The 10,944-nt window shown below is 62.5% G+C and overlaps 5 protein-coding genes across 5 annotated transcripts in view; 1 reads left to right on the top strand and 4 right to left on the bottom strand.

Annotated features, from left to right (window-relative positions):
* Positions 1–873, bottom strand: part of EMIHUDRAFT_248968 (hypothetical protein) — a gene marked incomplete at both ends in the record, with an annotated part of 1,363 nt that extends 490 nt beyond the window's left edge. The window contains one exon of the mRNA XM_005761103.1: positions 754–873. Coding sequence (XP_005761160.1) covers positions 754–873 — 120 coding nt within the window. The remainder of the gene's footprint in view (positions 1–753) is intronic.
* Positions 874–2,629: 1,756 nt separating this feature from the next.
* EMIHUDRAFT_248967 (hypothetical protein) lies at positions 2,630–3,499 on the bottom strand (the record flags this gene model as incomplete). The annotated part of the gene is made up of 1 exon (XM_005761102.1): positions 2,630–3,499. The coding sequence occupies one exon, from the start codon at positions 3,497–3,499 to the stop codon at positions 2,630–2,632; it is 870 nt and encodes a 289-aa protein (XP_005761159.1).
* A 1,985-nt stretch (positions 3,500–5,484) lies between these two features.
* On the bottom strand, positions 5,485–6,047 carry EMIHUDRAFT_248966 (hypothetical protein; the record flags this gene model as incomplete). Its single annotated transcript, XM_005761101.1, has 2 exons — positions 5,485–5,616; positions 5,715–6,047. The coding sequence occupies 2 exons, from the start codon at positions 6,045–6,047 to the stop codon at positions 5,485–5,487; spliced, it is 465 nt and encodes a 154-aa protein (XP_005761158.1).
* A 530-nt stretch (positions 6,048–6,577) lies between these two features.
* EMIHUDRAFT_371908 (hypothetical protein) lies at positions 6,578–7,374 on the bottom strand. The gene has a single exon (XM_005761100.1). The coding sequence runs from the start codon at positions 7,333–7,335 to the stop codon at positions 6,850–6,852; it is 486 nt and encodes a 161-aa protein (XP_005761157.1). The 5' UTR covers positions 7,336–7,374; the 3' UTR covers positions 6,578–6,849.
* A 2,556-nt stretch (positions 7,375–9,930) lies between these two features.
* Positions 9,931–10,610, top strand: EMIHUDRAFT_248964 (hypothetical protein; the record flags this gene model as incomplete). Its single annotated transcript, XM_005761099.1, has 3 exons — positions 9,931–9,942; positions 9,991–10,284; positions 10,359–10,610. The coding sequence occupies 3 exons, from the start codon at positions 9,931–9,933 to the stop codon at positions 10,608–10,610; spliced, it is 558 nt and encodes a 185-aa protein (XP_005761156.1).
* Positions 10,611–10,944: the final 334 nt, after the last annotated feature.

The raw sequence follows: 10,944 nt of genomic DNA, 5'->3' as shown, positions 1-10,944 counted from the left end.
CTTCTGGTCGTCGCGCTGCTTGATGCCTCCCGCCTTCTCGAGCGCACTCTGCCAAACATCCATCTGAGACTCCTCGCTCACGCCGCCGGCCGCGCTGCTGCTGCCGCCGCTGCCCGCGGCAAGGATGCCGCAGCCCGCTGCCCGCGGCCGCTTCACGCCGCCGCTCCCCATCAGGTCCCCCGCGAGCGCCTTTCGCTTGCCGTTAGCTCTGCCGCCGGCCTGCACCTTGCTAAACTGGAGGCTCCCGCCACTCCTGCCGCCGCCGCTGCCGCCGCCGCCGCCGCCGGGCGTGGCCAAGTCGGCGCCCGCGGCGGGCTCGTCGGAGCTGCTCTCTGGCTCCTCCGTCGCCGCGGATGGGCGCTTGGCCGGGTTGTGCTTTGGTGGCTTTGGCGCCGCCTTGCCGTCCGCTCTCCTGTCCGCCGTTCCGCCCCGACTGCCGCGAAGCTGCTGCAGCCGCTCGGCAAGGCGGCGGCGCAGCTCCTGCGCGCTCAGCTGCTCGCGCGGCGCGTCGCTCCTCGCGAGCCGCGAAAAGTCCGCCGGAGCCTCTGCGTCGCCATCGTCGCCCGCAGCGCCCTGCCGCGCCGCCTCCGCTGCTGCCGCCTCGCCGTCCTCGCGGAGCTCGCGCTCGCGCTCGGCGGCGACATGCTCGGCGACGCTCCGCTGCTGCGTCGGATCCAGCTTGATCCGTCGACGTTCGGTGGCCTCGGCCTTGTGCTGCGCCTTGGCCGCCGCCGCCGCCGGGCCCTTGCGCACGTGCTTCTGGAACTTTTTGGCCATCTCCTCGGGGTTGGGCGGGAGGTAGTACTTGGGCGGGACCATCGCGATCAGCCCCTCGAGGTACGCCGTGTGCTGCTGCAGCCGTGCCTCGCACATGTCGCCGCGCCTCGTAGCCGAGGGCAAAGAGAATTTTACCAGCTCAAGCTCACCGACGCCGCGCGCGCGCGCCACACACACACACACACACAAACCACACACACACACACACACACACACACACACACGCACACGCACACACACACACCACCACACACACTGAATTATAACACAGACAGTCACGCGGAGAAGAAAGTAGACACGTCAGACAGGTAGTCTCGCTCGGTGATAGGGTGCCCACAGGGCCCCCAAAAAGAAAGGAAAAAAACAAACGGGCGAACCTCGATCGCAGCACTTCGTGTTGGAGAGTCAAGAAATTGAGAGTGTGACTAGGAGGGTGGGATGCTGGGGATTCTCAAAGGTATGTATGTGTGTGTATCTAAGGAGAGGATTTCAACTTGGTGGACGGCAAATCGTGAAATTGCGAGTCACGCTCGGGCGGACAGCATCGATGCCGTCGCCGGACGCGGCGGCGAGGCACACGGGCGGCGGCGAGGCACACGGGCGCCGGCGTGGCGCGTCGGCAGGCCCACCATGAGCGGATGCGCGACGAGCGCGCTCGAGAGGCGGCCGCGGGCAACGCGGAGCTTCCGCCGGAGGACGACGCGGTCGAGATGGCGAGCGCCTAGCTGGCTGTGCTCGCCGCGGCCCCAGCTCCAGACGGACCCGTCGGCGGTGATGGCGAGGCTGCGATCCGCGCCTACTGACACTAGTCACCATTCTTACAGTGGTGTAGCTTGCGCATCGGCTGCAGCCTCTGCTGGGGCGGAATGCGCGGAGTTTGCGGCGCGATGCCCTCGGCGAGTACACGCTACGTGTCTGCCGCAAGCTCTCCTGCGCGCGCGTGATGTGTGGGACGCGTGCGCTGCGCTCAAACGTCGCGATTTGGCAGTAGGCGCTCGAGACGGCGCACAGCGGGCGGGTGCGCCGCGCAGGGGGGGTCGGGGGGTGCGAGAGGGGCGTGGGTCGGGCGCGCACCGGCAAGCCCTGGGAACGGCCGTCACGTCGAGGAGGGGGGCTGTGGGTGGCTCGAGCGGCGAGGCGTGCCGCTCTGCTGCGCCGTCAACAGCCCCTCTTCCGAGCCTATATAACACATTAGACAGACCCCGGACACACACGAGCCGAGCGGAGGTGCGGAGCACGATCACCACCGATCAGTCGATCAGACGCTCAGAGAGGTCAGAGCCAGCGTGCAGCGAGAGAAGAGCGAGAGAGTTAAGCTTAAGGGAGCATGAGAAGGGGGGGGGGCGCGAAAACACACACACACTACACACAGGTCCGGCCACGACGAGTGTTTTGTTCTCTCTCGCGACGTGTGGTTCACAGTCCGAGTCCGAGTCGTGTGTGGATGTCAGTTAAAGTATCCGTACGCGACGAATGGCTGGTAATACTGGGGTACATTAGGAAGTCAGCGCCATACTGCCATACCAGGGAGACAAGGACTCACACTGTGGTAGGGCCAGGGGGGTATCCGTACTGCTGTACACTCGTGCCCAGTGCGCCCGGTACCCGGATACCGGCGTCCGGCCTCCTCGTACTGCAATACTGCGAGAGAGGCGGCACAATACTGCCATACCTCCCACATACAAGTGTTACCGGGTTTTACCCGGAGGGTGTCGTGTGCCAACACCGTGCTAACGGCTGTGTTATCTGTTAACGCTTGTTTTGGGACTGCCGTTCGACTGTGCTAACACCGACCTTTGCGCCAAGTGTTGGCACGATCTGTAGTCAGTGCTGCCCCTGAGGTGTGCTAATGTTAGTCCACCAGCCCTGGCTGGAGCGCGAGCGCAATGGCACATCCAAGTGAGGCGAAGAACGGTATGAAGACGTTTTCAAAGGCACGGGGGCTCCAGGTCTCTGCTATTGTGGATAGCAGCCCGACGAGCATCAGCCACGGCCAGCCACCTATGGCCCACGCATCCGACAGCGAGAGTACGGTCGAGCCGAGGAACATGGCAACCATACCCTCGACGCTCTTGGTGTTGGTTTCGCCCATGCCGTACACTTGGAAACGGAGCTTGCCGAGCACACCGACGACCTCCGCAAGGGCATCACCATACCCGGCAGGGTTGACCACAATCGTCATGAGCGCGTGCTCGAACGCAACTCTGTCCGCGCGCCCCTCAGCGAAGAGCATGCCCAGGACGCCGCTGCAAAGCGGTACCGTCACGCCCATCCCCAAGATGGACCCGGTCGCCGCAAATATCTTGTTCGCCCGTCGGGCATAGCCGTCCGCGGTGCGCACGACCGAGAGCCAGTGCAGCACGTTCACCCAAAAGTTGACAGTTCGCAGAAGGAGCAGGCACACAACCACGTCGATCGTCGAATTCATTGAGTCGAATTGGAAGGCGGCCCAAGAGGTCGTGGTCACGGCTTGCGCCCAGGCATTCAGCCCAGCCCAGTTGTTCATGTGCGGCAGCTTTCTGCCCAAGCTGTCGATGGTGTAGATCGCCCAGCCTCCACGCACGCGGAGCTTCTCAGTGGGGATATCGATCTCGGGCCCGGCGATGAGACCCACCTCGTCGTCCGAAAGACCCTTCCACTTGTAGACCTGCCACGTGATGAGGCTCAATGCAAAGCGCAGACCGTAGCGAACGAGGAGCCAATAGACAAGATGCTGTCCCATCGTGCCCGTAAACGGCGTAAATCCATGCGTCTGTGCCCACTGGCCGAAGAACGGAAAGATGAAGACCGCAAACCAGACGATGGTAACGCAGAGCGCTGGGAAAAAGAACAGCGGGAGATACGCCGGCACCCAGCCGTAGAATGGGACGGGCAACCGACCGTACAGGACACCGCCTTCCTCCCCTTTTCGCGCTTGCAGGGGCTTGGTTGACCTCCACTCTATCCACTGTGTGTGTACGTACGTTTTTAGCTTACTGGGAGAAAAGGGAGAGGGTGTTCTCTAGGCCCCTAATGCCTAAAGGCCCTCTACGGAGCTACCAACGCGCGCCGCCCCCGGGCGTCGGTGCAGAGAGCTTTCTCCGGCCTCCGCTCGCGCCGGGGGAAGCGAGCTTTGCACGGCGATCGAGGACGGGGGCGCGGATCACCCCCTTATATTCTCTCTCCCCCTGTTTACGTTTTATCCGCGTATGTTTAGTAGACATATGCCAGCCCTTAACCCTTGGAATGGCCGGATCCAGGCCTTGAAAGTACAAGATCGCGCGCGCTTCGCGCGCTGCACCGCCTGTTCTCCGCGGCTGAGTGACGACGCGTGCCGTGTGCCAGCAGAGTTGGGCGCGCGCGGCGCGACGGCGCCCGCGAGGGAAGGCGCGGGTGCAGCGGGCCAGCGGCCACCGGCGGTCGTACCGCTCGCCGGCCAGCGCAGCAGCGGCCAGCGCAGCGGCGCCGCCGGCGCAGCAGCCAGAGCAGCCGGTGCGCGTCTTGCGAGGCGAGTACTGCCGCCCGGCAGCCTTGAGAGGCGGCCAGGCGGCAGCACTCGTTCGAATTTTGCGAGCCGTGCGCGCGCCGAGGCGCGCGCGGCGCCCGCCCGCCCGGCTGCCAGTAGGAGGGGGCGCAATATGGCCATAGTACAGCCCTTGAGGAGGAGGAAGAGGCTGGCTGGCAGTGCTGTATGCCGCCGAGGGGGCAGTTTTGGGGTGCTGACCCAATGCCAGGGGGCTGCAGAAGGCAACCGGGACAACCCGCCCCCCCAGCCGAGGCCGGTCGAAGCCCACTTGAGCACAGCCATGAGGAGTCCTCTTGGTGCTCCTGGCGGCCGTTGGAATGGCGAGCGCGCGCCGATGGGGGGGGGGGGGTCTTGCTTGCTCCACACCGAGCGCGCCATCGATCCGGACCGGCGTGCTCACCGAGGGTCGGCTTGCACAACGTCAACGAGGTCTGAGCCGCGGGAGATCGCGGGCGCTCGGCGCCAAGACCCAGGTGCAGTGTCACGCTCGCGCTGGAGCGGGTCACAATGGGGAACCCTCGTTTCCTAGTCACTCGGTCCCCCAACGGAAGAGGCCTCTCTCCTATTGAAACATTCCAACATCAGATTTGCCTCGTGCGTCCCTTTTTGAGCCCGAGAGAGCTATTTCTTTTGAAATAGGGTTGCCTTAACGTTAGGAGCTGAACAGTGTTGCTAGTGTGTTAACAGTAACAACAGAACAACAGTGGGGCTTCCCAACAACAGTAGCTGACGTTAGGCCGACTGAACAACAGTAAGGAAGGCCTGGCAGTGACCCACGACGATCTCCAGCGTCCCGCAGTGCGGCTGCGGGTAATACCCGAAAATACCCGGGAAACCCCAGGTATTTTCGGGTTTTACCCGGGTTTTTTGCCATTTTCTGCTTGCTGGCCGCTGAACAACAGTAACAACAGTAACAAACAGTAACAGCATGGGCTGGGGTGAACACTTGAACAACGTTGAGGATTTCAGCCAACAATAGCGCAACTGTTAGGCCCCAAATTAACGTTAGGCAACCCTAGCTCTGAAACCAACATCTCTTCTTGTTTTGTTTGGAGTGGCAGCGATATGTCTTACGCACAAAAATATATCGATGCGGGTTGTTTGATCAGCTGTGTGGCGCGGGCGGCGTGCATAACCAAGTGCTGGCACGTGCACGCTCCGCACGCCTGCACTCTCTCGAGAAGAGCCACCCGCACCCCGCTTCAATCTTCGGCCCGGTCGCTTAACTCGGCCCGGTCGCGCGCCCGCTTGGCGCGCCCCTGCAGCAGCCGCCACTGCTTGTGGCCGCCGTGGGCGTTGCAGTGACTTGGGGCCTTGCGTTCCTCGCTTTCCCACTGCGGGCACTCAGCTGCAGGTCGATCGCAAATGAAGCAGTAGCAGTGGCAACATGTCGCGGCGTTGCCCTCATGCGGCCGCTTGCGGTGGTGCGCACGAAAGGCTTGTGCAAGCAGAAGCCGCGAAGATGCGGCAAGTCGTGCAACCCGCCCGCTGCCGCCATGCCCTGCACCTCGTCATCGCCTTCCACCGCAAAAGTGATGCGTGGCGGTGGCGCGGGGGGTGCCACCTCCTCCACCTCATCATCGCTCGACGCTCCCGCCTCCGTCTCCACTTCACCTTGCTCGTCCGATCCCAGGCAAATGCAGTCGCTCGTGCGCCGCTGCTCGGAGGCGCATGTGCGACGGCTGAGAGCCTCACGCTCGCGCGTCACATGGCTGGCAAAGGAGGGGTTGGCGCGGACCTGCGCCTCGACAGTGCCTGCGTCCATGTCTCGATTGAGCCACGAATGCTTTAGATCCAGCAAGATAAGTGTGCCACATCACAATGAGCTTGCCACAACGAGATCGCTTCACCGTCACCGGCATGCTGAGCTCCTCGTCAATGCGCACGGAAGTTGAGGAGACAATTGTCGCGTGCCGTAGCAATGCCGCTAAACGCATTTGTACTCTATGCTTTCTGGATATGCCCTTTCGTTTGCTTCGCCGGCCTCTCTGGTCCGCCATGTTGTGCTCACTGCTCGTTGCGAGGCATCGGGAAAAAATATCTCTTCATTTCTTTCCCGCCTGGGCGGGGCGGTGGGCGGGCGCGCGGTGCGGCATGGCGTGTGCGTGTGCGCGACTGCAACGAAGGACCGCTCGCAGAGGACCATTGGGTTTGTACTATTAACAACGAAGGCGCTCTCAAAAAAATATGCCTACAGAAACCCTATCGGTGAACAGCACTGTTTAAAATCCCTGTGTGCAGTGTGGTGGCGGCGTACCGTCCTCCCATCCCTCCCTTGGTGTTTTCTTTTTTCTTCAGCCTGAGTGCTGAGACGCAGCTTCAGACAAACAATCATCGCACAGCCGCACAGCACTGTCATCCCTCTCCGCGAATGTGGATGACGGGGTGTCTACCACGTCTGTCCACTCCATGCTAGATGGCACTCAGGGAAGCCGCGCTAATATCGCTAATCGGCTCTGGCCTCTGGGCGCAGAGCGACAAAGACTACACTGTTCCGGCCTTGTGTGCGGAGGGAAGACGCGGAACACAATCGCTCTGCACACGCAGCGCTCTGCGTCGGGGCCTACTCATTCACAAATGGATGGGCTTCCCGACAGGCGCGTGTAGCCCCTCTCCCGCTCGTTGATCAGCCACGGGTGCTTGGCGCGCTTGTGCTGGTAGAGCCCTTGGCTGCTGCTGTAGCACTTGTCGCACGCGGGGCACTCGAAGCGGCGATCGCCGTCGTACGAGATGGCGCCGCGCGGGCTGCCGCGCGAGGCGATCGTCTCAGGGTGGTATGTCCGCTTGTGCTGGTATAACCCCGCCGCTGTCGCGTAGCACGCCACGCAGCCCGGCGCAGGGCAGACAAAGCTGCGCACCACAGACGTATCCAAGTTGTGCGGCGGCACGTATACTTTGCAAGTTGCCGACCGCGGGCCGGAGGACGGCGGGCCAAAGCGCACGATCGCCGAGGTGTGGCCGGGAGGCGTTCCCGGCGAGGCCGGTCGTTCTCGAGCTGCCGCTCTCGAGCTGCCGCTCCTCGACTTCTTGCTGATTGCGGACTCGCGAGCCATCGATGCTGCAGCCTCAGTGGTCGCAGCCAGCCGAGCCACCTCACCGGCTTTGCTTCTGCGAAAAAAGAAAAAAATCGCTTCGTGCTTAACCATCCACACCAATACCCTTCGGAGTCGCTCCTCATCGCAAACCCCGTCAGCAGTCCGCCTCGGGTACGTTACGTTCGTAAGAGCTACACAAGACTCCGGCTCCGGCTAGGTAGGTACCGTCGGGTCTCTATTTTAAGATGAGGTAAACAGCAATAGATCCGGGTGTAGTGCCGGATCAGTTCCTGGAGCCAGGGGGACCGATTCGCACTTGCCAAGGGACCAATTGCTGGAAGCCTGCGCAGCCTGCGCTCCGGCCGGCAGAGGGCTTGCGACCCGTGGCAGGGTGACAGCCCGCCGGTGGGCGAGCCAAACTCTGGCGGAGGCAGCCCGCTCAGCCCCAGGCGCCCCTCGAACCGGAGGGTGGTCTGCCGCCGCTGCGCGGTCGGCGCGCCGAGGGCGGGAGACATATCGCAGCTTCGCGCCACAGGTAACCTGGGGACCGATTCTCGACCCCAAGTTTGGCAGCGCGCGGGCAGTGTGAAGGATCGATTGCTGTACAACGAGGGACCGATTCCGTGAGGGCCGGGTATCGATTAGGCCGCTTGAGGGCCGGATCTATTGCTGTTTACCTCATCTTAAAATAGAGACCCGACGGTAGGTAGAAAGGTGAAGAACAGCCAGGCTCGGACTGGACACCAACGCGGTATGGGTGGACGCTGGACAGATGATGACGACACGCACGAGCGACACACAGACACAAACAAGCTCACATGTCACAAGACACACAGCCAGCGGGCTGCCACACACCCTGAGTCTGCGTACACATAACTCAAGGCCATATCCTCCCTGTCGCCCCCCCCAGCACTCCACGGTGCCAAGAGTACAAACAAATCCGGCTGGTAGTCGAAATATTACATGTGAAAGCGCCACCATAGGAAGGGATGGGATGAGGCACGCCGCCACCACATCTAAAGGCCACTGCAAGAAAAATCCGGAATTTCATGCCCGGCCCTGGATGTGCGGTTAATGACTGCACTCCAAGTGCGCTCCAAGACCAAGTGCATGCCGTCGCACCCTCTGTGTTCGTGTGCGTCGCCCATCTCTCCCTGGAGATGACTGCTCTATTTATTTATTTATTTACCTTCCGTGGCGCACCCACTCCCTTGAAATCCCTGTGTGGTGGCGGCGTGCCGTCCCCCCATCCCTCCCTTGCGGGTTGTCTGTTTCAAACCGCCTACCTATATATGACGAGGTGGTCCGCAGTGGCTCCTCGGCGATGAGCCCGTGGTTTCCCTGATCGTCCTTACAAGATCCTGCTCGTGCAGGTGGGGACCCTGTCCTTCTCCCACCCCTTGTTTGGTGTGTCCCCCGGGACGGGCGGGCAGCCTCGTGGGCTGGCACGGCCTGGCACGGCCTGTTTTTAGGGAAGCGTGGCGGCGAGGGGAAACGCGGCGGCGGTGGTGGCGGCGGCGGCGGCAGCGGCACGCGCGGGCGGACGGATTCGGACGGGGCGGAGCAGCGACCGCCTGGGCGGCCGCTGCTCTGTCTGCCAGAGCGCGCGCCGTCTGCGCAGCTCGAGCGCGGTCAGGTGCACAGGGAAGCGTGGCGGCGCGGGGACGCGCGGCGGCAGTGGCGAGCAGGCGAGCGGCCCGCGCGCGGCGAGGCGGACAGGTGATCGGCAGGCGGGTGATGGGCCGGTGAGTGACCGCGCCCAGCGATCGGAGCGAGCCGATCGTCGCTTGGCCGCAGCTGACCTTGAAGGCGTGCGGAGCGCGACTGTTGGTGTCGGGGGGCCGCCGTCGAGGGCGCCACCACCGCTGCCGCCGCACGTGAGCCTGTTGTCGCTGCGACCTGGGCCGTCTGGAACGACCAGCAGTCGAGCGAAGCGCGCTGCGGACATACCGACGAGAGAGATGCGAGATGCAGCGAGGTTCCCCCCCACATGCAGGTTGACGAGATATGCCACGCCAGGGAGAGCTGAACGTTCCGCAGGCGAAAGGACAAGACGGGCTTTTAAAAGAAAAAAATCGGCTTCGTGCTTAACCATCCACACCAATACCCTTCGGAGTCGCTCCTCATCGCAAACCCCGTCAGCAGTCCGCCTCGGGTACGTTACGTTCGTAAGAGCTACACAAGACTCCGGCTCCGGCTAGGTAGGTAGGTAGAAAGGTGAAGAACAGCCAGGCTCGGACTGGACACCAACGCGGTATGGGTGGACGCTGGACAGATGATGACGACACGCACGAGCGACACACAGACACAAACAAGCTCACAAGACACACAGCCAGCGGGCTGCCACACACCCTGAGTCTGCGTACACATAACTCAAGGCCATATCCTCCCTGTCGCCCCCCCCAGCACTCCACGGTGCCAAGAGTACAAACAAATCCGGCTGGTAGTCGACAAGCTGCCGAGCCCAAATCACTGTGTGGCTCCGGCTCAGGTCAGAGGGCCCAGCGACTCGTCGGTTGGGTGTAAACGGGCATCCCCGAGTGGCTTCAAACCAAACAGGGTGTGAATAGAGCTGTCTTGATGGTGCTGAGGACGAAGCCACCTCAAACTTTGATGAAGCCGCGAGTTTTTATAGTTTTCATTAGCTGTGAATAGTTATTGCGCCCGCCGCAGCCCGCCCTATTCCACTGGGCACGCGCCACGGGCCACGAGAGCCCTGGAAGAGCCCAGCTGGCATGTTCTATCGCCCGGGTGGCGGGCTGTCTGCATACAGACGTCTCGTCGCCATGGCTGACGCACGACTGGTCCGACGTGCGGTGGGAGTTTGACCTCAGACAGGCCGTCGGTGTCGGCGGGCTGACGGCGGCCGCCGGAATCGCGATTCGCTCTGCCAGCTGCCAGCAGCCTCGTGTCGCGGCTCTCACAGGTGCAGCTGCCAGCAGCCTCGTGTCGCGGCTCTCAGCGGTGGTGATTGGTCTTTGCGCCGTCGCTCGACGGCGTCACCACCCATCCGATCTGCGCAGCTCCTGCAGCTCCTGCAGCTCCTGCTGTCAGTCTTCTACTCTCACTCGCCGCGCGCGGATTGTGCGCCGCACCAGCAGGACACATGCTCATGCAAACAGTGCGAGAACTTGGTTGCGCCGCTTAGTGGCGGCGCTGCTTTAGAGGAAGCGGCAGCGTGGGAAGCACAGCAGATGGAGGCGGCGCGGCATGCCAAGGAGCTGCAATCGCAGTACTGGGGGCGGCAGCGCCAGCAACGAGCAAGGAGAGACTGGCAGAGGTTGAGCGGCTGAGTGCAGCAAGGGCCAAGGGCAAGAAAAAGGAATGTGGGCGTGGGCGATACGGGCGCCGCTAGGCTCAACGAGGAGATGCTGTGCAGTTAGAGAGCTCGTAGCGAGCTCGATTTTGGATGAGAATTTAGATGAGAAATCCCTCAATTTTGAAAAAAAACGCCAAAAAATCGGCGCCTGCGGCGGGCCAGCCTCCGGCGGCGCCTGCGGCGGGCCGCTGGGGCTTCCTCCCCAGACCCCGTTTACACCCGAGCTATGCCCCACGACCTGAGCCGGAGCCTGTGTGACACATTTTTGTTGGCTTCTAAAAATCTCTCTCACACACGAGAGAGAGATC

Source organism: Emiliania huxleyi (genome assembly GCF_000372725.1).
Source record: "Emiliania huxleyi CCMP1516 unplaced genomic scaffold EMIHUscaffold_723, whole genome shotgun sequence".
Classification (NCBI taxonomy): Eukaryota; Haptophyta; order Isochrysidales; family Noelaerhabdaceae; genus Emiliania; species Emiliania huxleyi.
This window is presented reverse-complemented; position numbering and strand designations above follow the sequence as displayed.